Consider the following 27,746-nt stretch of genomic DNA (forward strand, 5'->3'; position numbering starts at 1 on the left):
GTGCTGGCAAGAGAAGCCCACCTGGCGGGAGCCGCCTCCCGGTAGGGCTGCGCCCTGGCACGTGAGAGAGGGCGGCACCGCCTTCCCGCGTCCCCCTTCCACCCCCCCAGCCAGCGGGGGACGCGAATGGTTCGTCAGAGGTGTGGCTGGCGTGGCGGCGCGCCTGTCACCGCCGCTGGCGGACTGCGGTGAGTACTGGGCTCGCCTAGGCTACCTCGGCTGCGGTACAGTGAGAAGGCTCCGCGGGGAAAGGCACTGACGTCCCGGTGGCCGGAGAGGACCGCCCCGACCTGTTCGCACGCGCGGAGTGAGAGTGGGGTTGTACAGCGCGCGCCTGTGGTCTCAGCCCTCGGGAGGCAGAGGCAGGAGGATCGCTGTAAGTTCGAGTCCAGCCTGGTCTACAAAGTGAGTCCAGGACAGCCCAGGTTACACAGAAACCCTGTCCCGAAAATGAGAAAGCCAAAACAAACAAACAAATAAAACAACAAGAAAGAGTGGGGTTGTGGTGGCACTCACCTTTCATCCAGTGACCTTGATCTTGTAGCTCTTGTTTCTTGAATAATCACCAGGGTTTAATATGACTCAGGAAAAAATTGAAAATAGGCTTCTCAGCCAGGTGCAATGACACACGCCTTTAATCCCAGCACTCAGGAGGCAGAGGCAAGCAGATCTCTGTGAGTTCAAGGCCAGCCTGGTCTACAAAGCAAGTTCAGGACAGCCAGGGCTATATAGAGAAACCCTTTCTCGAAAATCAAACCAACAACAAAAATAGGCCCCTTCCCCAACTATATAGTCTGATCAAGATTTCCCCGCCCCCCAGGTGCTCCCAGATTATCCCCATAGCCACACCCCTTTTCCCTCATTAGAAACCCCGGTGTGGTGGTGCATGGGTTTAATCCCAGCACTCCAGAGGTAGGCAGATCTCTGAGTTCAAGGCCAGCCTGATCTCCAAATCAAGTACAGGACAGCCAGGGCTATACAGAGAAACCTTGTCTTGAAAAAACAAAAAAGGAAAATATACAGACATAGGCTCACATATTTGGTTTTATTTTTAAAATTTCTTTATTATCTATATAGTGTTCTGCCTTCATGTACTCCTGCAAAACAGAAGAAAGCAGATCACATTATAGTTGTGAGCCATCATGTGGTTGCTGGGAATTGAACTCAGGACGTCAGGAATAACAGACAGTGTTCTTAACCTCTGAGCCATCTCTCTAGTCCACAGCTCACATATTTGTAAACACAGAGATGCCATAAAAAGACACAAAAATGCAAACTATAACATTCAGCCAAAGGCCTGTACGGCAAAAAAAAAAAAACCCAAATTACCACTGAGTTCATTTGTTGGCCTGCTCTTAAAAGTGTGGTTTGTGGAGGCTAGAGAGATGGCTCTGAGGTTGAGCATTGGCTGCTCTTCCAGAGGTCCTGAGTTCAAGTCCCAGTAACTACATGGTGGCTCACAACCATCTATAATGAGATCTAGTGCCCTCTTCTGGCAGGCAAGCACACATGCAGGCAGGACATTGTATACATAATAAATAAATTTTTTTTTTTTTTTTGGTTTTTCGAGACAGGGTTTCTCTGTGTAGTCTTGGCTGTCCTAGACTCGCTTTGTAGTCCAGGCTGGCCTCGAACTTACAGCAATCCGCCTGCCTCTGCCTTCCGAGTGCATATAAATAAATCTTAAAAAAAAAAAAAAAGTGTGGTTTTTGCCGGGCGTGGTGGCACACACCTTTTATCCAAGCACTCGGGAGGCAAAGGCAGGTGGATGGCTGTGAGTTCGAGGCCAGCCTGGTCTATAAAGTGAGTCTAGAATAGCCAAAAACCAAAACCAAACCAAAAAGTGTGTTTTGTACACCCAGTAAGACTCCTTTGTGACGGCCGGGCGTGGTGGCTCACGCCTTTAATCCCAGCACTCGGGAGGCAGAGGCAGGCGGATCGCTGTGAGTTCGAGGCCAACCTGGTCTACAAAGTGAGTCCAGGATGGCCAAGGCTACACAGAGAAACCCTGTCTCGAAAAACCAAAAAAAAAAAAAAAAAAAAAAAAAAAAAAGACTCCTTTGTGAGTGGCTATCAACGGAGGGGCAGGGCATGTGTCTACATTTCTTGTCAGCAAGCCCTGTGCATACTGCCTCAGTCTGAGTCCATTTGTGTATTAGTGACGCTGTGTGTAGGGGCCTTGTTTCCTTGGTGTCCTCTGTCCCCTCAGATTTGTCGTTTTGTTTTTGTTTTTGTTTTGAGACAGGGTCTCTCTGTGTCTCCTTGGATGTCCTGCACTTACTTTGTAGACCAGGCTGGCCTTGAACTCTCAATGATTCCCTTGCCTCTGTCTCCCTGAGTGCTGGGATTAAATAAAGGTGTGCACCACCCAGTTTAGGGGAGGGATTTGATGGAGACACCCGCTTAGGGCTCTGACACTGTCCAGCTGTGGGTCTGCTTCTGCTCCGATCCACTGCAGGCATGAGCTGCTCTGATGGTGGCCGAGCACAGCACTCATCTGATTCCCATCCATTCCCAGCTGGAGAATGCCTGGGAAGATTCTTTTAGTGACCAGGCTGGCCTTGAACTCACAGAAATCCTCTGCCTCTGCCTCCTGAGTACTGGGATTGCAGGCGGGCTCCACCACCCCAAGCTATATAGATTTTGGGTATTTTCCCTACTAGTCAGTGTTGCAGAATATTTTATCCCAATGTGATCCCTGAGATTGTGGACTGTAAAATCCCTGTTTCTTGTGAGTGAGCCCTAACACACTTTTAATCCAAGAACTTTGTGTTTATTGTAAACGGGTGGTTAAGGTGTGGTTCAGCCCTAGCGCACACCTTTAATCCAAGAGCTTTTTAAAAAAATAATTTAATTTATTCAGATTACAACTCAATTGTTATCCCATCACTTGTATCATCCCATTCCTCCCTCCCTCCCTCTTTCACCCTATTCCCCTCCCCTAGGTCTATGATCGAGGGGGACCTCCTCCCCCACTATATGATCACAGCCTATCAGGTCTCATCCTGGTAGCCTGCCTATTCTTTCTCTGAATGTCACCAGGCTTCCTCACCAAGGGGAAGTGGTCAAGTATGGGGCACCAGAGTTCATGTGTGAGTCAGTCCCCACTCTCCACACAACTGTGGAGAATGTCCTGCCAAGAGCTTTCTGTACACACAGGATTTAATAAAGTTAACCTCAGGGCAAGAAGCTGAGCAAGAAACCAGCTGACAGGGATTAGAGAGTTGGAGGTAGGAGCCGGGCATGGTGGCACACGCCTTTAATCCCAGCACTCAGGAAGCAGAGGCAGGTGGATCGCTGTGAGTTCAAGGCCAGTCTGGTCTACAAAGCGAGTCCAGGACAGTCAAGGATACACAGAGAAACCCTGTCTCGAAAAACAAAAACAAAAAGACAAGCACCTGCAGGTAGCAGGGGCTTTTAGCCTTTAACTCTTTAGCGCCTCAGCTCCTTGGGCTTTGAGCTAACAAGCCTTTGGCCTTGGGTTTTTTTGGCCTTTTCCTCCTGAGCTGTCAGCTATGAGCCTTTCGGCCTTTTCCATTGGGCCATGAGCTGAGTAGGAAGGTCAGCTGGGTGCTTTCTCTGCCTCTCTGAACTTGCAGGTTTTACACCCCAGCATTTGGCTCCTGAGTCTTTATTGGTAAAATAGAAAGATTGGGATTTTCTTTTAAAACTCGTAAGTGTATCACGTATATGCAGAGGCCAGAAGAGGGCGCTGGATCCCCGGAAATGCAGTTACTGATGGATCCTCTTCAAAAGCAACCAGAGCCCTTCAGCTCTGAGCAATTTAGTTTTAAGTGAATGAATGCTTGTTGGTTTGTCTGTTCATCCCTAAGATAGCTGGTGCCCATGGAGTGCAAAAGAGGCATGAGCTGCCCTGCACTGAGTGTCCTGGGCTGGAGTTGCAGTTACAAGTTTCCATGTGGGCGCTGGTGCTGTTTTCTTTCTGTATTAGCACTGTCCTGCAGTGTTAGCGCTTACCCTGGGACCTAGTGCCTGCTTACGTGGCTCTGAGGCCAGGCTATGATGTGGCAGATTATCAATTAAGAGTGCTTCCGGCAAGCTGGGCATTGTGGCGCACGCAGAGAGTGCCCCCCGGCACTGGAGGATGGCTCAGTGGGTAAAGCTCCTACCATGCAAGTCTGAGGACCCAAGTTCAAATCTCTAGAACCCAAGTGAAAGCTGCATGGTATGCAGTACTGGGCCTCTGCAGTCCTAACTCCTAGGTCTAGGTAGCCAGCAGAAACAGCTTTCCAGAAGCCCCCAGGCCAGTGTGTGTCCACAGCTGGGAAGGAGACTTTCTCAGAGCAGGCCAGTGACAGGCAGGCCATGCCCTCCAACCCCCGCTGGGAAGCGTTGGGACTCCTACCTACCGGCCCTGTCTTATTCTCAGGATCGGGTTTGGCCAGCCTTCTCCAGCAGGGCCCCCTGGAGACATCCACAACTTGCCGGTATTCTGGGGTATGAGACCAAAGACAGAAGCAAGCCACTGCTTGTGCAGTGTTCCTTTTTCATAACAGAGTCTTTATTGATAACTTCCCAACATCTGTAAACATCGGGTACAAAAATATTCCATTTGGCTGTTTTCTAAAGTGGCTGGCCAGCTCTGGAGACACCTGCTGGATCTGTGAGAAACACAACTCCCCAGGTCTGGCTGCCACGCTCTCTGGAACCTTCTACTCCTCCAGAATCCAACATGACAAGAAAAGAAGTCCTCCACAGAGGGCAGAGAGCAGCTGCCAGTGGGCAGGGACAAGCTCAGCCCTGCTGGCACCCTCCGCCTCCAGTGGGCCCAGCAGACCACGGGGACTTAGAAGCACTGTTCAAAGCTGACCCAGGGGAGCTCAGGGTTCCCTGGACCCAGCCCCACCGCCCCAGCCGGGGTGCCTGTGCTGGCAGGAGTTTAGGGACCTGCCTGTGATGGATGGGGCAGCAAACTAACCAGTTGTGACCCCAGAAGGTCCACAGCTGCCCCGAGCCTTTCTGGGATGGAGGGGAGGGGCTATTCTCCACGTGTCTCTTCCTCGTCTGTCTGGCTGTGGCCGTTGATGACAGGAGAACCAGGTCGCATGTGTGACAGATCCTCAAAGCCAGGGCTGAGGGATGGCGAGACAGTGTCAGGGCTGGTATCACAGGAACCCGTGCTCTGCTCCGAGGTGGCAATGGTTGTGGTGATACTGGGTGGGATGGGGTCTTCATCTTCATCCTCTAGGAATGAACCCTCTGGGATGTCTGGGGAAGGAAGCTCAGGCTGGTCAAGTCACCTTGTACAGACCCTGACTTTTCTGTAGGGGTGGCCCTGAAACTCTTCCCCCCATGTGGCCTGATTCAGCCCATTTCACAGAGGAGGAAACTGAGGCCTGGGCAAGTGAAAGGCAGCTCATCACAGTTCCAGAGTGAGGATGCCCGTCTGCCGCCCAGTATGAGAGACTGAGGCAGGAGGCCCGTACCGTGAGGCTCTGCCCGAAGACTTCACCCTTGAGACAAAACCAACAAAAGCCCCAGGTTGGCAGGCGTGCTGTGTGTATGTGTGTATGTGTGTGTGCGCGTGTGTGTACCCGTGAGCTCGCGTGTGCCCTGCACAAATCCCCTAGGCCAGGTACCACACATGCCCTGCCTCACCTTAGCATTCTAATGGTGGAGGCAGGAGGATCAGGAGTTCAAGTTTAGTTACATAAAGAATTTAAGGCCAGCCTGGCATGGTGGCGCACACCCATAATCCCGGCACAGCCTGGTCTACAAAGTGAGTCCAGGACAGCCAAGGCCCTGCCTCAAAAAACAACAAAGAAACAACAACAACAAAAAAAGAATTTAAGGCCAGCTTGGGCTACATGAGAGCACTCCATGCTGTGGTGGAGGGCAGTGGCGGTGGCATATGCCTTTAATCCCAGCCTTTGGAGACAGGCAGGCAGATTTCTTGAGGTTTTGTTTTTTTCCCCTGAGACAGGGTTTCTCTGTGTAGCCGTGGCTGCCCTAGACTCACTCTGTAGACCAGGCTGGCCTTGAACTCACAGAGATCTGCCCACCTCTGCCTCCCTAGTACTGGGATTAAAGGCGTGTGCCATCATGCCCAGCTTGAGTTTTCCTTTTTTCTCTTTCCTTTTTTATTTTATTTTATTTTTTTTTTTTATTTTTTTTTTTGGTTTTTTCGAGACAGGGTTTCTCTGTGTAGCCTTGGCCATCCTGGACTCACTTTGTAGACCAGGCTGGCCTCGAACTCACAGCGATCCGCCTGCCTCTGCCTCCCGAGTGCTGGGATTAAAGGCGTGCGCCACCACGCCCGGCTTCCTTTTTTATTTTAATTTTATTTTTTTCCTCGAGTTTGTGGCCAGCCTGGTCTAGAGTTCAGAACAACTACAGCTACACAGAGAAACTCTGTCTTAAAAAGCCAAATCAAGCCAAACCAAGCAAACAAAACCAAACTCCACCACAAAATCAAAAGAAAACCCAGGGCTGGAGAGATGGCTCAGAAGTTAAGAGCACTGACTGCCCTTGGAAAGGTCCTGAGTTCAATTCCCAGCAACCACATGGTGGGTCACAACCATCTATAATGTAATGTGATTCCCTCTTCTGGCCTGCAGGGGTGCATGCAGGCAGAGCACTATATGCATAATAAATGTTTAAGAAAGAAAGAAAGACACCTAGGTATCACGCCTGGCAATGGGGTGGGCAGAGCACCCAGATCAGGTGAGCATGGAGCATCTCAGGCATGGGGGGGGGGGTGCGGGGCAGGGATGCTACAGGTGGCTTTGTTCACACCAGATAAGTGTCACTTCCCTCTGAATGGGGTCTCAGGTTCCCCTTTGTGAAGTGGAATGCCACCTGTGTGGGTGACAGCCTGGCTCATAGGGCTCCTGGATAACATTGTCATTCCTGAAACCGCCTCCAGAGAGGACACTACAGAGGCATCCCTCCCCTCCCCCACCCCTGTGGGAGCCTGGATGGGCAGCTGGGAAGGCAGCTCTCAGAAGCCAGTGCTAGGCAGAAGGTACTGGCAGTGGGTGGGGGGTGGGTGGGAGGGGGCGCACTTACGGCTGAAGGCCTCTGGATGCTGCCGGGCCAGCTTCCCCTTCAGTGTCCTGTGGAGAAGGGGACAGACAGGGATGAGCCACCAACAGGGGCATCACTGGGCTCTGGAAACTGTCTCACTGCCCGGGGCACTTTTCTCTTGCTGTGCCATGCATGCAAAGGGTTCTTGGCTATGAAAGTTCAGTGTCAGCAGGGCTGTTTGGTCAGCACGCCTGAGGAGCCTCCTGTCTCCACCTCCCCAGTGCCAGGACGACAGGCATGCACCGCTGCACCCAGTAAGGATTTTTTGTTCTGTTTATTTTTAGAGACAGGGTCTCTCTGTGTAACCTTGGCTGTCCTAGAACTCACTTTGTAGACCATCCTGGCCTCCAACTCACAGAGATCCGCCTGTCTCTGCCTCCCAAGTGCTGGGTTCACAGGCGTGTGCCACTGTGCCCGGCCACACCCAGCATTTTAATTAATTTTCTAACTTGTGAATGGATGTGTGTGTGTGTGGGTATGTCCCTGTGCAAGTGCTGAAGGCTGGCCCCGGTTTTCTGGAGTTGAAGTTACAGGCAGTTGTGAGCCACCTGCTATTGGTGCTGAGGACCGAACGCCCATTGTCCCACTCTCAACCACGGAGCCAGTGCTCCAGCCGCTGGGCCTGACTTCTCTGTGTCTGGGCTCTGACCTCAGCTCCACAGGCTTGCTCAGCAAGCACTGTACCCAGAATCATCTCCACAGCCCCCCTTTTGGCTTTCCAACACAGAGTCTTGCTGTGCTGCTCAGGCTAGCCTTGAACTCACCACAGAGCCCCATTGACCTGGAAATCCAGATCATTCTGTCTCATCCTCTGGTGTCAGCACCCTCAGCCAGCTGATCAGCTTATGAGCGGGCTGCTGTCGCTCTGCACTCATGTCCTGCACCCCAGGCCCGACAGGGGCTCAGCATGGGGCAGACTGGTCTTGTCTCCTTTCTGGGGATCTTGGACACATGCTGCTGGCTATCGACTCTTGGGGCTCAAAGAGCCCCTGCCTACTCCCCAAACCAGCTGCAGAGTCAGCCTGGTACTCTGAGCTAGAAATGCGCTAGAGGAAAACCTAGGGTGACAAGGGTGGCAGGCGCCTCAGCACTTAGGAGGCAGAGGCAGGTCAAGGTCATCCTCGTCTACACGGAAAACGGAGGGCAGCCTGGGCAACAAAAGACCCTGCCTCAAACAATATCAAGAATGCAATACCGCCGGGCGTGGTGGCGCATGCCTTTAATCCCAGCACTCGGGAAGCAGAGGCAGGCGGATCGCAGTGGGTTACAGGACAGCCAGAGCTATTGAGACCTTGCATCAAAAACAAAATGAAATCATAATAAAGCAATACTAATTTAAAAACTTAATAAAAGACTGGTCTAGAAGACCTCAGGACTTGTGGGTAGGGCTTACTTGGCTCCCTCAGCTCCGAAGGCCAGAGCCGTGAGCGGAAGCAGAGGGCACGACGGGGCTGCTGCCGCCTCAGCTCTGCTGGGTCTGGGCAACTGACTGCAGCTGTCACACCGCAGTGAAGGTGAGGCTGCGAGGGACACCAGGAGCACTCTGAGAGCCCCGGACATGGATACCACGGTCCTAGAGCCCATGCCACTGAGGTTAAGACCAAAACGTAACCCTAACCAACCTCTATCCAGGATGCACCTGGGGGCCCATTCAGCCTGCCCCCAGAAGCAGAGAGCCTGGCCTGTCTACACAGCTGTCACCACTCCTGACTTGTATTGGGTCCCAGCTGTGTGGCACAGATGCCAACCAAATAAAAGGGAAATTCACCTCTGGGCAGGGGTGTACACCTTTAATCCCAGTACTCTGGAGGCAAAGGGAAGAAGATCTCTGAATTTTAGGCCAGCCTGGTCTACAGAGCAAGTTCCAGGATAGCCAAGACTACAAAGTGAAACCCTGTCTCAAAAAAACAAAACAAAACAAAAAACAACAAAAAAAATTCTTTAAAGGGGAAATTCACTACTTCCAGCTCACTCAGTCCCTCAGAGCTCAGACCCACAATGAAAAACTACCAGAATTCCCCAGGCTGGAGAGGGCAGAGGGCAGGGAGGAGGAGTGAGGAAGGAAAGAGGAGGAGACCTCAGAGGGGAAAGCAGGGCAGGGCAGGGCCTCAGGGACTGAGGAGGCAGGCAGAGGCCAGCTGGGCCTTGGAGATGATGGGCGGGGCTTCAGGGCAGAGGGGCGGGGCATCTAAAGAGAACTGGGTGACAGACCACTGAAAGAGCCAATAGTAGGGGTTGGGGGTGGTGCTCTGGAGATGTGCTGTAAGAGGGCAAGGAGGCAGATGCTGGGGCAGCTGGCTGTGGAGCCACACACAGGGGAGCTGGGGGCGCTTGCGGGGGCTGTGGGGAGAGACACCTGATCCTGCGGAAGATGCTGTCCAGGTCCCGTTTCATGTCCACCAAGGTGCGTGTGTGGTGCATGAAGCGCTCGCTCATCTGTTGCAGCCGCACGCTGGACAGGCTGTTGAAGTTCAGGAGCATCTCGTTGGTTTTCTCGAAGCGGTCCAGCCTGAGTGGAGAGAGAGGGCGAGGGCCCCCCTCGGCCTAAGCTGCGCCCTGAGAGTCACAGCCTCTGCGCTCGGCCTGAAGAGGTTCGGGCCACCCAACTCCTACTCACCCTTGAAAGCCCTATTCAAAGGTACTCTTAGCGGCAGCCTGCGTCTTTCACGGAGGCTTTGTTTTTCAAACCGGGTCTCTCTGTGTAGCCTTGGCTGGCCTGGACTCTGTGGACCACAGTTGCCTGGAACTCACAGAGATCCTCCTGCCTCTGCCTCCCAGAGTGCTGGGATAACAGGCGTGTGCACCATGCAGGTTTTTAGTGTGCATTAGTTTCTTCTGACAGGGTCCTGCCCCACGCTCCGCCCGGTCTGGGACCCACTCCATGTTCTAAGCGGCCCTCAGACTCTAGAGCAGTGCTGGATCTCACTATGTAGCCTTGGCTGGCAGGAATTCAGAGTGCAGAAGTTAAAGTCCCTGTTCCCGGAACAGGAAGTACAGCAGTGCGCCACCGTGTGGTTGCTGGAACAGGACCTCTGCACCCTTTTATTTTTCTTTCTTTCTAAGAGGAGCTACTACTCTTAGCCACTTTACATCTCTCCAGCCCACTTTCTTTTCAAGGCTTAGATTTTTTATTTATTTAAAGCATTTTTTTTTTATCAAGGCTTAGATTTTAAATGTTTCCCAAGGCCAAGATTTTGACGGCATCCCCATCTGGTAGTGATTGATACTGGGAGGTGGGGAACACTGGGGAACACCCACCAAGGGGTGCTGGGAGCGCAGCCTCTCCATGTCTGTCTTGGCTTCCTGTATACAAACAGCTTCAAAAGATGGACAGAAATCTGAGCCAAAAAAAGCCTTTCCTGTTCCATGCCACATTAATAGGAAGCTGGTGTCCTTTCTCAGGGTCACGCAGCCCCCATGCTCACTGCTCCTTGTTGCAGTGTGAACCCCAATGCCGTCCCCACACCAGGCACGACACCCAGGGCTTCCCTTGGCGGTCCTCACACCAGGCATGACACCCAGGGCTTCCCTTGGCGGTCCTCACACCAGGCACGACACCCAGGGCTTCCCTTGGTGGTCCTCACACCAGGCATGACACCCAGGGCTTCCCTTGGCGGTCCTCACACCAGGCATGACACCCAGGGCTTCCCTTGGCGGTCCTCACACCAGGCATGACACCCAGGGCTTCCCTTGGCGGTCCTCACACCAGGCACGACACCCAGGGCTTCCCTTGGCGGTCCTCACACCAGGCACGACACCCAGGGCTTCCCTTGGCGGTCCTCACACCAGGCACGACACCCAGGGCTTCCCTTGGCGGTCCTCACACCAGGCACGACACCCAGGGCTTCCCTTGGCAGTCCTCACACCAGGCACGACACCCAGGGCTTCCCTTGGCAGTCCTCACACCAGGCATGACACCCAGGGGGCTTCCAAGTTGGTTTTGCTATTTCAGGAGTTTACAGGGCCATGTCTGAACACAAAGAACTAGGAGAGAGGTCTGGGTGTGGTGGCACACCTTTAATCCCAGCACTTGGTAGACAGAGGCAGGAGGATGCTGTGAGTTCAAGGCCAGCCTGGTCTACAAAGTAACTCCAAGACAGCCAAGGCCACACAGAGAGACCTTGTCTCAAAAAACAAAAACAAAAACTAGTATATTTATGGCACGTGCCTTTAATCCCAGCACTCGGGAGGCAGAGGCAGGCAATCTCTTATGTTTGAGGCCAGCCTGGTCTACAATGGGAATCCATGAAAGCAAGGACTACACAGAGAAACCTTGTCTCGAAAAACAAAAACAAGGGGACTGGAGAGATGGCTCAGTGGTTAAGAGTACTGGCTGCTTTCCCAGAGGACTCAGGCTCAATTCCCAGCACCCACACGGTAGCTCATAACTGTCTGTAGCTCCAATTCCAGGGGCTCTGGCACTTTCAGACATCAGACATAAATGCACCTAAACACCAATGCACATAAAATAAAAATAAATCTTTAAAAAACAAAACAGAAGACAAAACGACAACAAAAACCTAAGGAAATAATATGAGGCAGAGAGCCCCGGAGGCCGACAGCAGCCGCTGGGCCAGTCTGTGTTATTTTCTATTGTGTGTTTTGTATTTGTGCATGTCTGTGGGATCTAAACAGATACCGCCCCCGCTTCAGAATATGCACTGGAATATGGGGTGACTGGAGGCCTAACAAGGAGCTGGAAGGGCTGGTCATTGGAATGGTCTTGGGGCCTCTGCATGCTTGGCAAACACTCACCACAAGTGACCCCCACAGGCCCAGCTGGAATTAGGATTAGGCTGTACCGTCAACGGAACAAAGCACCCTGGTTCAGGCTCCCTGCTCACCCAGACAGAGCTCCAGGTGTCACCCAGAAGCCAGCCCAGATGCTCCTCTGAATACCCTGTTCCTCTAGCCCTCCTAGCCCTGGCCTGGGGATGCGAGCCCCTTGACCATGCCACGCACAGCTGTAAGACCCTACATCCTGTGCCAGGGCCTGGCCTGCACGTCAGGAATTGGCTCTGGAGCCAGGACCTCATTTTCTCTATCATAGCTCTGGGTACGGTTTGGGGGAGACAGCAGGACCCTTCTCATGCCTCCCATGGCTGCTTACATGTTCTTCTGGGCCAGGATGATGGCATTGACGTCATCAGTGTTCACCATGCTGAGGAAGCGTCCACAGAAGACCCTTGAGGCCGAGTCTGGGGGGTCCATCTCTTTCTCCTCGGCCTCTGATGCCTGAAATGACCAGGACAGGATTTGAGGTCAGCACTGGGCAGGTGAGGATGTCAAGTGCCCCTCACAGCCCTAACAGATGCTGCCCAGCTTCAGGGTATGCGGCATTTGGAGGCCTGACAGGACCTGTCCCCAGAAACACCTAACCCAGCAGAGCTGAGCATGTTGATTCCACCATCCAGGGAGCTGAGGCAGGAGGATGGAGAGCTAAGCTACCTGGGGCTAAAGAGCGAGGCCCTCACTCTGCCACCTTCCACAGCTCATACTGGGCCCAGAACTGAACTTTTCCCAGGCATAGGTTGGGCATCGTCACCACCCCTCTCCTGTCCTCACTAGTTCTGCAAAGCTGTCACCTCACCTGTCAAACTCTGCGCCTGTGTGGCATGGGATATGCGCCAGTGTCACAGTGCTCCTATGACAATGACAGCACAGTCAGACTGCAGAGCTTGGGGGTGGCAGATGCCCTGCACTCAGTTACAGGTGTCCATGGACACCGCAGAGCTCAGGCCTCCTCCAGTGCCATCTCGGCAGCCTCATCCACTGGCTTCCAGGGTCAGCCTGGACCTGCTCCCCACCTCACCGTCTCTGAGCCCGAGCTCCGGGTAGGTTCTGGGGACTGAACTCGGGTCCTTAAGCGTGTCATCAGCTGAGTTAGTGCAGCAAGTACACTCTCTTCAAGACAGGGTTGCACTGCTTGGCCCAGGCTGGGCTTACACTCAGAGACGCGCCTGCCTCTGCCTCCCAAATGCTGAGATCAAGGGTATGTACCACCATGCTCCGCTTATTATTTGTGTTTCTGAGGCAGTTTCTCATGTAGCGCAGGGTAGCCCCTGACTTACAGCAAAGCTGAGGACAACCTTGACCTTCTGGTGTTCCTGCCTCACTTCCTGAGTGCTGAGACAGTGGCAGGTTTGTCATCAAACCTGCTTTCCCTTGACTGACACCTTAATCGTCAAGGGCTGGTTGGCCTCGAAGACCCTGGAAGAGAGGGGCAGGCCTGAGGCTGACCTCCACGCGTGCACTGTGCAACAGGCACACGCACTCTAAACAAGTTTCTGAATTCAGCTCTAAACATGATTTGGGGGCCACCAAGATGATGCCGTGGCTAAGGGTGCTTCCTGCTTGTTGGGCCTTTAATCCCAGCACTCAGGAGGCAGAGGCAGGTGGATGGCTGTGAGTTCGAGGCCAGCCTGGTCTACAAAGTGACTCCAGGACAGCCAGGGCTACACAGAGAAACCCTGTCTCAAAAAACAAAAACAAAAAAAACCTAAAAGGCGATGCTTCCTGCCAAGCACAATGACCTGAGTTGAACCCTGGGACCAACATGTGGAAACAGAACAACTCCACATACATGCCACAGCACACACATGTAATCATAGATGTGTATAAAGACCAAAAAAAAAAAAAGGAGGGAGGGAGGGAAGGAACGATGAATGAACTGTAGGGAGGATGCTGGGCACACGGCTGTGTGTAAAGTACTAAGGAAGGAAACATAATGGCCTGCGGGGGTCCCCAGAACTCATGTGCAGATAGACACAGCAATGCATCCATCTGCAGTGCCAGCATCCTATGGGGAGGCAGGAGGCAGAGACAAGGAAAGACCCTGGACGCTCCAAGGCCAGCTAGCCTGGCTTACAGAGAGGTGAAGGAAAGATGCTGTCCCAAACACGACGGAAGGCAGGCACTGACAGTTATTCTCCAAGCTCCACACAACACACGTACACCAAAAAAGACAAAAAGAATACATACTTAAGCCAGGCACACCTTTAACCAGTACCCGGGAGGCAGAGGCAGGCGGACCTGTGAGTTCAAGGCTAGCCTGGTCTACAGAGTGAGTTCCGGGACAGCCAGGACTACACAGAGACTGTACAAAACCCACTGTGGATGAATGGCATAGTCAACAGTTTAACAGCTGGTATCTCTCAGGCATAATTTTGGTTCCAGAGATTTTGTTCTAGATCAAGGCATCAGTCCCAGGCTGGGCAGGAACTGGTAGCATGAAAAGTCCTATGTCCCTCAGTTAGGAAGACCAGACTGGGCTGACATACTGACATCTACGCCACTCTAAGATGCACAAAACCCTATCTTAAAACACAGTCCTGGTGTGGCAGCTCATATATGTCATTCCAGCACTCAGGTGGCTAAAGAACTGTTGTAAACTCTATCTTAATCTGGCCCACACAGTTTGTTCCAGACCAGCCTGGGATACAGGAGATTGTCCCAGAATAAATAAATAACTATATAAGAAATAAGCAAACTGAGTCAGGTGTGGCGACAGGAGCATCACAAATTCCTGGCCATCCTGTGCTTTGTGAGTTCCAGGCTAGCCTGAGACAAATGAGCCTTCGATCTGAAACAAGACAGCACAAGCCAGGCAAGAGTAGCTCTCGCCTGTCACTCCAGCACTCAGGAGACTGAGGAGGTTGCATTTCAAAGACCGGAGGGCAAGTTGGGATACTATCCGCAAGATTTAATGACTTTCCCTTAACACTTGCGCGGCTCAGGCAGGATTCCCGGGAATTGGAGGCTAAGTTGGACTATTATCTCAAAAACCACTAACTGTTCCCCAGGAATGCAGGGCTGACTGGAAGGGCTCTGCGCCCCAAGGTCACAAATAGGAGGCAAGAGTCGCCCGAGCCCTCTAACCGAATTCAACTCGGCTGCCAAACTCCGAAGAGAAAAAGAAAACAAAAACAACGAAAAAGAACCAAGCCGGATAAGGCGGGGCTCAAACACGCACGGAGGCCCCGCCCCTTCGAGCGGGGGAAACTGAGGCACGCGCGCACTGCACGTCGCTCAGGACTCCCGGTTGCGGAGGGTCACACAACTCGGGTTCCTATCCGAATCCGCCCGCGCCGCGCACCGGGGAAACTGAGGCCGTCTCGGCCGCAGAGGCAGGATGGGCCCCCTCTCCCCACCGCGGCCTCCCGCTGCCCCGCGGTCCCGCCCCTGCCCGGCCCCGGCATCGCCGGCCTCGGCACCTGAACATCTGGCGGCCTGGCTTGCGCTTCCGGGATGGCGACCGCGCCGCTGGCGTCATCACGCAGCGTCCGCGCACTCCTGTCCAGGCGCATACCAGTGAGCGTCCGTCTTCGCAGCAGGAAGAGGCGGAACCAAGATGCAGAGGCACATAAGAAGGGCGTCAAAAGAATGACCAATCATAGGACGATCTGCGTGCATGCGCAGTGTTCTAAACGCGGCTGTCCTAAGCAATACGGAAGTGGGCAGTTAAAAAAGTATATATATTTTTCCTGTGATAGGGTTTCTGTTGTAGCCTTGGTGGTCCTAGACTCACTTTGTAGACCAAGATGTCCTCGAATTTACAGAGGTCCACCTGCCTCTACCTCCCGAGTGCTGGGATTAAAGGCGTGCGCCACCACACCCAGCTAAATGTACTATTTTTATTAATCCAGGTTACATAGGGAAATCCTGTCTCGAAAAACTAACCAACCAACCAAACAAAAAGGACCAGGTCATATGTAGCCCAAGATTACTTTCAACTTGCCGTGTAGCTGAGGTTCCTTGTTAACTCGTGGTGCTCATACCTCTTTCCATAGAAGTGTGCCGCTCAGTGTGACTTTCAGCGCTTTGATGCATCTCTGTAGCCGAGGCTGTCCTCATACTCTCTATTGTGAGAAACAACCAGGACAGCCGAGGTTACACAGAGAAACGTGTAATACTCTTAATAAGAGACTAGTGAAAGAGAAGCTGGACGTTTTATTTGGTTCTTTTTCTTTCTTTCTTTCTTTTTTTTTTTTTTTTTTTTTTGGTTTGTTTGTTTTTAAATTTATTTTCGAAAGAAGGTTTCTCTCTGTATCCTTGGCTGTCCTGGACTCACTTTGTAGACCAGGCTGGCCTCGAACTCACAGCGATCCCCCTGCCTCTGCCTCCCGAGTGCTGGGATTAAAGGCGTGCGCCACCACGCCCGGCTCTACACCGAGGTTTTTTTCCCCCAAAGATTTATTATTTATTATATACACAGCATTCTGCCTGCAGGCCAGAAGAGAGCACCAGATTTTATTACAGATGGCTGTGAGCCACCATGTGGCCACTGAACTCAGGACCTCTGGAAGAGCAGTTGGTGCTCTTAACCTCTGAGGCATCTCTCCAGCCCTCATACAACCAGGTTTTGTTTTGTTTTTTTGTTTTTTGTTTTTTTTGTTTTTGGTTTTTCAAGACAGGGTTTCTCTGTGTAGCCTTGGCCATCCTGTACTCGCTTTGTAGACCAGGCTGGCCTCGAACTCACAGCGATCCACCTGCCTCTGCCTCCCGAGTGCTGGGATTAAAGGCGTGAGCCACCATGCCCGGCTCATACAACCAGTTTTTAATAAGCTTTCTGTAGACAGGTATTTCAGCATAGAAAAAAAATGGCATGCTGATTTGTTGCAAGGCAGCATCTATTTACTCTTTCTCTCTTGTTTTTTCCAGACAGGGTTTCTCTGTGTAGCCCTGGCTATCCAGGAACTCAGTCAATAGACCAGGCTGGCCTGGAACTCAGAGATGCATCTGCTTCTGCCTTCCAAGTGCTTGGATCAAATTGTATGCAACCACTGCCCACCTAAGGCAGTAGGTTTTAAAGTCCTGATTATAAGAAGCCTCTGGTCTTCATCCTGCCGCGCCTGCGCCCCCTCCCCCCCTCTCCCCGGCCCCTAGCCGCACACTCAGAGAGTTACAGCCTTTGCGTACTTTATCACAGTCCCCTTTTAGGTTCCCCATTCTATTCAGGGGACTCAAACTCTTATCAAATGAGTCTTCTGGCCTTGAGCTTGGCTAACTTTTCTCTGACTGTGGCATAGGTCACATAGCATCAACTTTACAACCATCCAGAGAAGCAGACAGCAACTGCCAGTTTGGGGCAAGATGGGCCTAGTCCTTCACACTGCCTGTGACTCTGTGATGGACTCTAAGCATACCTGATAACTGAAGATGCACCAGAGCAAATTATTTTTTACCCACTGGCTCAGGAGCGGGTTTTGAACTCCTGGCCATCCTCCCTGGTGTTGGACGTGGAGGCCTGCTGCACTCCACATAGCATCTGCACTGTTCCTCTGTTTGAGTACTACAGATATGTTTCCCAAGGTGAGGTGCCTGAAGCCTCACCTTTCCCTAGCAACCTGTTTTTGTTTTGTTTAGTTTTTTTGGTTTTTCAAGACAGGGTTTCTCTGTGTAGCCTTGACTGTCCTGGACTCACTTTGTAGACCAGGCTGGCCTCGAACTCACAGTGATCTACCTGCCTCTGTCTCCCGAGTGCTGGGATTAAAGGCGTGCATCACCACCGACAGGCTTGCTTTTGTTTTTTTAAGTCTTTTATGACTGTATGTGCATGAGGCTATGTGCCTGGTGCCTGTGGAGGTCAGGAGAAGTCAATCCTTGGGAACTGGAGTTCCAGGCATGAGCCTTCATGTGGGTGCTGGGTATTGAGCTGGGTCCTCTGCTACAGTAGCCAGGGCTCGTAACTTCTGAACCATCTTTTCAGCCCCACCCGCTTGACTCTCTTTATCTCTAGCTCAAAGTAGCTTACTTCTTCCCTTTGGGGTTTAGAAATAGTCCTGATTATGGCTGCTCACTGCTGTGTGTGTGGTTGTGTACGGACCCTGCAATCCTGCACCCCATCATTAGATGTTAGAAAGACCCATTACCGAGTGATGGGTACCCGAGTGATGGGTACCCGAGTGATGGGTACCAAATGTGAAAGCCGCTCAAGTCCTTTCTACAGGATAATACATTTTCCTAGATTTCATGAGCTCTGAGCAGTCTTAGAGCCAGGTCCAGTGACACACACCTGCATATCTCAGCTGCTGGAGAGGCTGAAGTAGGCCTGTCACCACAACTACAGCGCCAACCAGGGCCACATAGTGAGCTCAGAGCCAGGCTGCGCTATGTATGTAGTGAGACTTTCCCATCTCAAAAAGAAAATTAAGCCGGGTGGTGGTGGCGCACACCTTTAATCCCAGCACTCCGGAGACAGAGGCAGGTGGATCGCTGTGAGTTCGAGGCCAGCCTGGTCTACAAAATGCAAGTCCAGGACAGCCAAAGACTGTTACACAGAGAAAACCTGTCTCAAAAAACAAACCAAGGAAAGAACAGAAGTAAGAGAGGTGCCTCTAGGGTATCGTGAATCCACGTGTGAAGGAGAAGCAGCAGAGGCCAGGGCTGTGGGTCAGGCGACACTAAGAGGCCACTGAGATGGCTCAGCAAGTAAAGGAGCGTGCTACAATCTCTGATGACCTGAGTTCAATCTATAGAACTAACACGTTAGGAGAGAACTGACTCTTGTAAATTATCGCTTGACATTCACATGGGTACCAAGGTACATGTTCCTCCCTCCAACACACACACACACACACACACACACACACACACTCATCCCATATGCAAAAAAAAAAAAAAAAAAAAAGGAAAGAAAAGAAAAGAAAAAACCCAGAGAACAACGAAAGAAGACAAAAACACACTAGGTTTCAGACATTGCCAGATTTGAAGCCCTCTGAACTGGAAGTAACCCAAGGTTTCTTTATTTTTTTAAAAAATATTTTATTTATTTATTTATTTATTGGCAGATCTCTTTTGAGTTCGAGGCCAGCTTGGCCTGGTATACACGTTGAGCTCCAGGACTACAGAGACAAGCGCTCCCCACCCCTCAGGAGGCAAAGAAGAAAGAAAATTAAACAAAGTAATAAGTAAAATTAAGAAAAATAAGCACCATTTTCCCATTGCTGTTTTCCACAGAGCACCCAACCTGGCCACTCACGAACCGAGGTGTTTCTTTTCTTTCTTTCTTTTTTTTTTTTTCCGATGTCTTTTTTTTTTTCTCTGTGTAGCCTTAGCTTTGTAGACCAGGCTGGCCTCGAACTCAGAGCGATCCACCTTCCTCTCCCTCCCGAGTGCTGGGCTTAAAGGCATACGCCAACACCGCCAGGCTGAGGTGTTTCTTGCTTATGTCTAATTCGCAACTGAGCAGGACTAAAGCCGACTCCAGCGTGGAGTCAGATGAGGACGTGCAGCCACCCTGCTGCCCTACAGAGGTCTACAGCCCGGAGCGTTCCCACCTACCGCTCCCGACAGCCCCTCCACTCGAAGGCCACGGCCCCTTTAAGAACAGGCAGCCGAGCCTTGCCGGAAGGGGGCGGCATCTAGGGCAAGAGACGGACGTGCGCAAAAGCCAATAGGCGCGGCGGCCGCGGCGTGAGCAGCCAATGGGTGGGCGGGGGCGGGCCGGCGCGTCCGAAGCTGCTTCCCGAGGCGCGGCGGTCGCGGCTGGGGGCGGGGAGGGGGCACAGGACCCCAAGCGGGGTCCTCGAGCCGCAGGCACGTAGGCGGGGGTGCAGCGCGGAGGCGGAGGCTCCCGCCGGGGTCCCCCCCGGGGGGCTGCGGGAGCCCGGGCCTCCTGGGGCGGTGGTGTAGGCCGGGCGCGGGGCGGCGTTGGGGTGCGGGGCGCGCGGGGCATTGTGGGGGCTCGGGGCGGGAGGGTCTCCGGGCCGGGCCGGATCCCGGAAGGAGCCCCGCAGGTGAGGGTCTCAGGGCAGGGACGGGGGGCTCCGGGGCTTCCTGGGCCTTGGGGTGAGGGCTTAGGGGGGTGTAGGTGCTGCAGCCGGGTTGGGGGGCTCCGCGGAGAGGCCCGCGGCCAGCGACGCGGCGCGGGATTCCGTATTGCTGTCCCCGCCACTCTCTTGCTCTTATTTATTTCTCAGACAGGGTCTCACTGAGTCTGAGCTAGTCTCCCCAGTGGCTGTGCAGCTCAGCCTGGCCTTGAACTCCAAGTCCTCCCGCGTCTACCTCCCAAGTTCTGGGATGACAGGCGTGCACTGCCACACCAGGCTTACAGGGGAGCTGAGCCCGAAGCCTTGTGCGGGCGACTAGTACCTCGGGTTTTGTGCTTGGTAGACAAGTGTCCTGTCGCGTGAGCTGCCTCCTCAGTGCCCTACTATAAAATGCTGGAGGCAGGCTTAATTATAGAGGCAGGCTGGAGTCACGGGTCCCCGCTGTTGGGAGACCCCAGTACTTTCAGGGTACAGAGAGAGAGAGGTCTAGTATCTGGCACCAGTCTTTTAATGCAGGAGCGTGTTTACTGAAGGACCTCTGTTTATTAGAGATTCCCCTTTCTCAAAGTGGCTCAGGAGCTATAAAAATGGCTGTCCCAAGGCCTCAGGAACTGTCCCCACTGCCTCAATAACCCCAAGACCCTTTTCTTGGCATTCAGTCCTACTTTTCAGTCTTGGTCCTACTGTTGGCTTGCTGTGTGACCTTGACCAAGTGGCTTTGCTTCTCTGGGCCTGCTGGATGCTTTTTGTGTGTTAGCTAGGGCTTCCCTAGTGTCTTGTGTTTATGAAGATCACGTGATAAATAGTTCTGATAACAGCCAACTGCAGCCTGTGGCTTGGAGTGTGAGGTCTGTGTTTCACTCTTTCAACGAGCCAGATGGGTAGGCTGCCCAGTGTCTAGATGCTGAGTGCAGGAACTGGTATTGCTGGGACGCCCGAGGGATCCTAGCTGCAAAGGGAATTGCGGCTGAGGGGACTCGGAGGGGCTGGCTGTCATCGTAGCGCTTGACATCCCCTAGGGCCAGTTCGCAGTCCCCCAGCAGCATGGCGTCCTGGGCCGAGCCCTCTGAGCCCGCTGCCCGGCCACCTGCTGGGGTCCCACTATTGGAAGACTTTGAGGTGCTTGATGGGGTTGAAGATGCAGATGGCGAGGAGGAGGAAGAAGAGGAGGAAGATGACCTAAGTGGGCTGCCACCTCTAGAGGACATGGGACAGCCGACAGTAGAGGAGGCTGAGCAGCCTGGAGCCCTGGCTCGGGAGTTCCTGGCAGCCACAGAGCCTGAGCCAGCCCCGGCCCCAGCCCCGGAAGAGTGGCTGGACATCCTGGGTAAGTGTAAGCAGAGTGCCGGTGGGGGTGGGGGGCACCTTGACTCATGGGCGTCTGTTTCTTGAGCTGTGTTTCTTCTTCTCTGAAGGTTGGAAGTGACAGTTAGGACTTTTTGTTTTTTCAAGGCAGGGTTTCTCTGTGTAGCCCTGGCTGTCCTGCACTCGCTTTGTAGACCAGGCTGGCCTCGAACTCACAGCGATCCACCTGCCTCTGCCTCCCAAGTGCTGGGATTAAAGGTGTGCGCCACCACACCCTGCAGCTATGGCATTTTTGAGATAACCTTACTGTGACTCCCAAGCTAGCCTTGAACTTTGGATCCTCCTGTCTCACCGTCTTGGCCTCACTGGTCTCACAGGCCTGTACTCTGTACTGCGTGCTTCTGTGGCTGCTTGGGGCATGTGTTTGTGAACCCCGTTCGGTGGCTCACACCTTGGTATGCACTCACAGTTTGTAACAGATTGCTTTTTACCCCCAGTAGGCTCAGAGAGGCTGAGTCACCTTCCTGGAGCTGCACAGCCTTAGCACTGGGTGCCAGCAGCTCCAGGCCGGCTCCCTCTGTGTAGACATGTGATAGTCTGAGAGCTGTGCCCCGGCTCAGCAGAGGCATCCAGTTCTGGGTGCTGCTGTCAGTGCATTTTATTTCTTTGATTTGCTTTTGTTGTCAGTGGTGGTGGAGAATGGAACACAGGCCCCGTGTGCCAGGCAGAAACTTTTTAACCACTGGGGCTTGCCCCTAGCCCCTCAAAATCTAAACCACCAGCAACTGGAGAGATGGCTCAGTGGCTAAGAGCATTGGCTGCTCTTCTAGAGGACTTAGTTTCAATTCTCAGCACTTACATGGCTGTTCACAACTGTCTGTAATCCCAGTCACAGGGCACCTGACACCATCTTCTGGACTCCGACAGCACTGCACCCATGCAATGCACAAACATATGCAGGCTAAATATCCTTACATATGAAAAGTTTTTTAAGGTTCTTTCTTCTTCTTCTTCTTCTTTTTTTTTTTTTTTTTTTGGCTTTTCGAGACAGGGTTTCTCTGTGTAGCCTTGGCTATCCTGGACTCGCTTTGTAGACCAGGCTGGCCTTGAACTCACAGCGATCCACCTGCCTCTGCCTCCCAAGTGCTGGGATTAAAAGCCACTGCTTGGCTTGAAATTTTTTTAAAAAGAGCAAATCTAGTTTTAAAAACCCAGAATAGCAACGTTGGCCACATATGTTGGTTATATGGTCAAAGGCATATTCAGCTATGCTCAGTTTGAGGCTAACTTATGTAGGCTCAATTTTCTTAACCAATACATTTTATTAACAACTTAGTGACCCAGCATACGTCACTTATAACCCAACAATACCAAAACAATAGGAAATGAGGATATCAGTTCCGAGGAACGATTCTCCTGGCACAATCTGCAGGATTTCTTCTGCTGGAACCTAGAGTAAGCAGAACCCAGAACCTCAGCAGGAGCTGGAGCCCCGAAGCCTTCCCTCGAGGGGTTCTTTCTAGGAGCGTCTCGAAGTGCAGCGATGAACAGCCAAAACTATCCCAAGTCTCCAAAAAACCCCACCTCCAGTTCTGGGCTCATTTATATATCTCCTCCCAGAGTCTGTTCATGGAATCTTTTCAGCTGGCAACAATCAAGCTCCCGCACGAGGTGGTTGCTCTTCTAGTGGATTAACCTCACCTGTTCTCTCACAAGACCGTTCCAATCCCGCACTTGGGATCCTAAAATAGAGATTTATCTCTCCTTCAAACTTGGGCTACGTGCAACCTTGTGTGAAAAATAAAAATACCTCAGGTTAGGCACAAGGTCATGATTCCATTCCAGTGTCACCAAGACAACAGTGGCAGTAGATGCTCACTGCACCTGAGGGTGGCGTGGTCAAGCAGACACCTGTGTGGCCAACAGGCTACAGCCTCATATTCTGGCTCCTGCAGGAAATGGATTGCTGAGGAAGAAGACACTGGTGCCGGGCCCGCCAGGCTCCAGCCGCCCACTCAAGGGCCAGGTGGTGACCGTGCACCTGCAGATGTCCCTGGAGAATGGCACCCGGGTCCAGGAAGAGCCTGAACTGGCCTTCACACTGGGAGACTGCGATGTTATCCAGGTGGGAGCTGGGTGGGCAGGTGGGCGGCACGTCACAGGGCCTGAACTCTTGTGACACTCACTGGCTGTCCTCCAGGCCCTGGACCTCAGTGTCCCGCTCATGGATGTGGGCGAGACAGCCATGGTCACCGCTGACTCCAAGTACTGCTACGGCCCCCAGGGCAGGTGAGAGCCGGCCCGTGTAGTCAGCCGTCCCTACCGTCCTCCCATTTCATAGAAAGGCGAAGTGAGGTTTGGGCTGGCCAAGTCATAAGGCTGAGGGCATCATATCAGACTGTGATGGGTGATTGTCATGGGGTACCCCAAGACCTGAGGTCTGGCCTTCCTGCCTCAAGTGCAACCTGATAAGGAGGGTATGGTGGCCAGGTTGCCAGGTCTGAGTGTCTTTCATTGGCTCTCCCCAGCAGGAGCCCATACATCCCCCCCCATGCAGCCCTGTGCCTGGAAGTCACCCTGAAGACAGCAGAGGACGGACCTGACCTAGAGATGCTAAGTGGGCAGGAACGTGTGGCCCTGGCCAACCGCAAGCGGGAGTGTGGCAATGCCCACTACCAGCGTGCTGACTTTGTGCTGGCTGCCAACTCCTATGACCTGGCCATCAAGGCCATCACCTCCAACGCCAAAGGTGATCACCCAGGGCGGTTGGGCGTGTGTAAGTCAGAGGACAGCTCAGGGAGGCAGTTCTGTCCTTCCATTGTGTGGAAGGGGCTTTGCAGTAAGGACTTTCACCCTCTGAGCCATCTTGCCAGCCTTTAGGACGGCCAAACTTCTGTACCATCATGGGGCCATAGAATATTCTAGAATGTTCCAGAATATAGATTGCCTGCCATCCGTAACCTTCAGGTCGATGGCTCCTTTCAGGCTGTGGTGACCAGGCACAGTAGTGTGTGTGTGTGTGTGTGTGTGTGTGTGTGTGTGTGTGTGTGTGTGTGTGTGTGTGTGTATGGTAAGATAGAAGGATGGTGAGGTGTGGTCCAACCTGGGCTACATAGCAAGACCCTGCCTTAGGCTAGACACCTGGTATTTCCCTCAGCGGTTTCCCACCTTTTCTGACAGGTGATAGGGCCTGTGTCTCAGTGAGAGATGGGTGGTTATGCCTGCCTCTGCCTCAGTGCTGAGATTACAGAACGCACATTGTACTTGGCTCATGTGAGCACTGGGATCTGAACTCACATCCTCATGCTTGTGCACAAGCCTTGGTGGCGTGGGCCTGTGGGCTCAGCGTGATGGCGGACAGGGGAAGTTCAGGAGTTCAAGGTTGTTTATGCCTACACAGGGAGTTGGAGGCCGTCCTGAGCTGCTTGAGACCCTGGCTGTGTGGCAAGGACTCAGGTGGTGTAGGTCCTGGGGGAGGGTTTGGCTCTCTCCTAGTGAACTGTCCCCCACAGTGGACATGACCTGTGAGGAGGAGGAGGAGCTGCTACAGCTGAAGGTCAAGTGTTTGAACAACCTCGCGGCATCGCAGCTGAAGCTGGACCACTACCGCGCAGCGCTGCGCTCCTGCAGCCAGGTGCTGGAGCACCAGCCGGACAACATCAAGGCTCTGTTCCGCAAAGGCAAGGTGTGTTGCAGCCACATGGAGCTCTTGGTGCATGCTTCTGGGGTGTGGTCCTCTGTGGAGGGGAAACTGGTGTTGCCATGTCATTGCCTTGGGAGCCCTGAGCTGGGTGGCTTTCCCCATGCTGTCTCTCCTGCCCAGATTCTATAGACAGGAGCGCTGTAAACAGGGTGTGGCCAGGCTGGGCTGCACACACCGCCTTCTTTCCACACTAGTTTCTAGAGTAGCCCTTTAGCTCAGGTTGTCCCCTCTGGCCAGGTTGTCCAGCCCTGCCTGGCTCCCTCCTACCTGGTGCAGCTGTGTTTTGTGGTGGTGCTGAGGGTGCAGCCCAGGGTCTTCCACAGTTCAGGCAAGCTGAGGTGTGCAGATGGCCAGGCTGTGTGAGAGCTGCTTATGAAGCAGTCACTGTGCAGGCTCCTGCAGGACGCAGCTGTGCTGTCCTAGGAGCCTGCAGTGCAGAGAGCAGGCCCTGTGGCCCAGGCACGGCAGTGTGGGCCACTAGTCCCAACACTCAGGAGGCTGAGGCAGGAGGACTACCGCAAGATCTAGGCCAGCCTGGGCTATAGCAAACATCCAGAAAGATGCTGTTGAAACTGCCTCATCAGGGAGGCTGCCTTCAGATCAGGTGGGATGGATTCCTAGGGCCGTGGGGATGCTAAGTCTGACTGGAGGCCCCTGTGCTCCGACTGCCTGTCCCCTGTCCCAGCGCAGCAGTCATACCAGTGCCAAGGTGTAGCTCTGGATTGGGGAGTCATTGTAGGGCAGAGGAAAATGCCTCTCCAGGTGGGTACTCTCTCCCGTAGGTGCTGGCTCAGCAAGGTGAATATAGTGAGGCCATCCCCATCTTGCGGGCTGCCCTGAAGCTGGAGCCTTCCAACAAGGTAAGCAGGGCTCTGCTGGACTCCGCTGCCTCTCGTCATCGCCACCCTGTCTTCTGGCTTGCCTGCACGTGGGACAGCAGCTCCCACTTTGTTAGCGCTGATGGGGGCACATTTCCTAGGGGCCCCCACACCTGACAAACCTTGGGACCAGAAGAAGGGAGCAGTAGCGATGATAGGCAGGTCAGCTGCCTCCTGCACGTGTTCACCCCCTCCCACCCACCTCCCACAGACGATCCACGCCGAGCTCTCAAAGCTGGTAAAGAAGCGCGCTGCACAGCGGAGCACAGAGACCGCCTTGTACCGAAAGATGCTGGGCAACCCCAGCCGGCTGCCTGCCAAATGTCCGGGCAAGGGGGCCTGGGTGAGCCAGGGCAGGGTTGGGCTGGCCAGGGGGTGCAGAGTCTCTGGGGCTTGAGGGCTCATGGTGAGGAAGGAAATACACTGGGGGACGGGGTGTTGGGGTTGGGGTTTGTGTAGGAGTTTCATAGACAAGGTAGAAGCGCTGGCTCGGAGACCTGGGTGGATCGCGCTGGCTGCGCAGCCATCTTTCACTCTTCCCTTTATCTACAGTCCATCCCGTGGAAGTGGCTGTTTGGGGCGACTGCTGTGGCCTTGGGGGGCGTGGCTCTCTCTGTGGTCATTGCTGCCAGGAACTGACTGTCCTCCTACGCACCTGGACCCTGACCTGTGCTCCCCAACTCCCCCAGGCTCCCTGTCCACTGCCCTCCCTGGCAGAGCTGCCTCCTCTGGGTCGGGGGAGCAAGGATTGAGGGTCACACACCCCGACAAATAGGAAGGACTGGAGGCCCTGAAGGGGGTTATGGGGTGCAGCCCAGAGGGAGGGGCCCTGTTCCTCCAGACCCAGTTGCCCCTCTCCCACAACCCTGCCCTCTGGGGTCAGGCCTCAGCTGGGGCAGCCTCAGTTTTCCCCTCAGTCGGCCTGGGGGCAGTACTACCATTCCTTGCTGCCCGCCTGCCCCTCTGTCCAGGCTCCCCAACCCTGAATGAAATAAAGCCTCACCCGCACCTTACTGCTTCCTGGGCCTCTTTCTGCCAAAGCTGAGAAGCCTGAGCCACACAGCTGAGCCGGGTTCCCACAAAAGCTGCACACAGCTGGACTTTTTTTTTTAATTTAGTGCTTGTTGTGTTGTGGTTTTAAAACATTCACCAGTCTGGCATGCATGAGGCCCAGGGTCCCACAGGGAAGAGGGGGAGGGCCTTACAGTCACAGCATGAGAGAGATGGTGGGTGTGTGTGCGTGCAAGTGTACATGTGGGTGTGCGAGCACGTGTGAGAGAAAGAGTGACTGAGTTGTGATTCAGGCACGGATTATGGTCACCTGAGCGGGGTCCCTGTGTATGGATTAGGAAGGCTGGTCCAAGGAGGTGCTGTGCTTCACAAATCAGTGTTTGTTACACTGAGCCCAGAGCTGATGAGAGGGCTGAGAGGAGAGCTGAGCCCTGCAAGGCTGTCCTATAGGCACTGTCCTGTGCTGTGTCCTGCCCCTGGGAATAAGGACTCCACCTGGACCACCCTGTCCCCAAACCTGTGACTTCATACCAGCTGCCATTACTAGCAGAAGGGTGACAGTTCCTGCAGTACCCAGCTGTTTGGGGCAGTTGTGTTGTGAGGTAGGGTCTTGTAGCGTGTATCTTTAACCCCTCATCCCCTTGCTTGTACCTCTCAGGTGTTGGGATGGCAGGTGGACTAGGTCTACAATATCATACTTTGAACTTAAATGTGTTTAAAAAAGTTTTTTTTAAAGCTGGATTTGTGATGCACTTGAATCCCAGCACCCCAGAGGCAGGAGGATCCATCTCTGTGAGTTTGAGGCCAGCCTGGTCTATAAAGCAAGTCTAGGACAACCAAGGCTACACAGAGAGGCCCTATCTCTAAAAACCTTTAAGAAGAAAAAAAAAAGTTTATATGTTCTGGGATGGAGCTAAAGACCTGTTTGCCCCAAATCCTTATGAGTTCACAGAGGGACTGCGTTTCCTTGTTCACCCAGCAGCTGACATGCTGATCTCCAGAGCCTTGGCTGCTTTTTCTCCCTGATGCTGT

The 27,746-nt window shown here is 53.3% G+C and overlaps 2 protein-coding genes across 4 annotated transcripts; one reads left to right on the forward strand and one right to left on the reverse strand.

Moving 5' to 3' along the window:
• Positions 1–4,474: 4,474 nt before the first annotated feature.
• On the reverse strand, positions 4,475–15,376 carry Kxd1 (KxDL motif containing 1). The gene is made up of 5 exons (XM_051169752.1): positions 15,261–15,376; positions 12,158–12,282; positions 9,404–9,556; positions 7,030–7,076; positions 4,475–5,229 (listed from the first exon to the last, which is right to left on the reverse strand). Exons 1-5 carry the CDS (start codon positions 15,351–15,353, stop codon positions 5,000–5,002), a joined length of 648 nt encoding a protein of 215 aa, XP_051025709.1. The 5' UTR covers positions 15,354–15,376; the 3' UTR covers positions 4,475–4,999.
• Positions 15,377–19,490: 4,114 nt separating this feature from the next.
• Positions 19,491–26,711, forward strand: Fkbp8 (FKBP prolyl isomerase 8). Of its 3 annotated transcripts, none has more exons than XM_051169618.1 (9): positions 19,491–19,584; positions 20,837–21,144; positions 23,078–23,247; positions 23,323–23,411; positions 23,651–23,871; positions 24,635–24,807; positions 25,608–25,685; positions 25,915–26,046; positions 26,256–26,711. In XM_051169618.1, exons 2-9 carry the CDS (start codon positions 20,862–20,864, stop codon positions 26,340–26,342), a joined length of 1,233 nt encoding a protein of 410 aa, XP_051025575.1. In that variant the 5' UTR covers positions 19,491–19,584; positions 20,837–20,861; the 3' UTR covers positions 26,343–26,711. The 3 variants fall into 3 exon arrangements, with proteins under 3 accessions (XP_051025575.1, XP_051025578.1, XP_051025576.1); XM_051169621.1 differs by having other exon boundaries at positions 23,654–23,871; XM_051169619.1 differs by lacking the exon at positions 19,491–19,584 and adding an exon at positions 19,731–19,784.
• Positions 26,712–27,746: the final 1,035 nt, after the last annotated feature.

This window comes from Acomys russatus, chromosome 27 (genome assembly GCF_903995435.1).
Source record: "Acomys russatus chromosome 27, mAcoRus1.1, whole genome shotgun sequence".
NCBI lineage: Eukaryota > Metazoa > Chordata > Mammalia > Rodentia > Muridae > Acomys > Acomys russatus.

Bases quoted from the DNA above. Each gene is read 5' to 3' on its own strand.
- Kxd1 (XM_051169752.1), bottom strand. From the start codon at position 15,353: ATGCGCCTGGACAGGAGTGCGCGGACGCTGCGTGATGACGCCAGCGGC. The intron at 12,283-15,260 runs GTGCCGAGGCCG...TGGTCATTTCAG, and splicing joins CCAGGCCGCCAGATGTTCAG to GCATCAGAGGCCGAGGAGAA. The intron at 7,077-9,403 runs GTGTCTCTCCCC...CCTTCTCCACAG, and splicing joins AGCATCTTCCGCAGGATCAG to GACACTGAAGGGGAAGCTGG.
- Fkbp8 (XM_051169618.1), top strand. From the start codon at position 20,862: ATGGCGTCCTGGGCCGAGCCCTCTGAGCCCGCTGCCCGGCCACCTGCT. The intron at 24,808-25,607 runs GTGTGTTGCAGC...TCTCTCCCGTAG, and splicing joins CTCTGTTCCGCAAAGGCAAG to GTGCTGGCTCAGCAAGGTGA. The intron at 25,686-25,914 runs GTAAGCAGGGCT...CACCTCCCACAG, and splicing joins AGCTGGAGCCTTCCAACAAG to ACGATCCACGCCGAGCTCTC.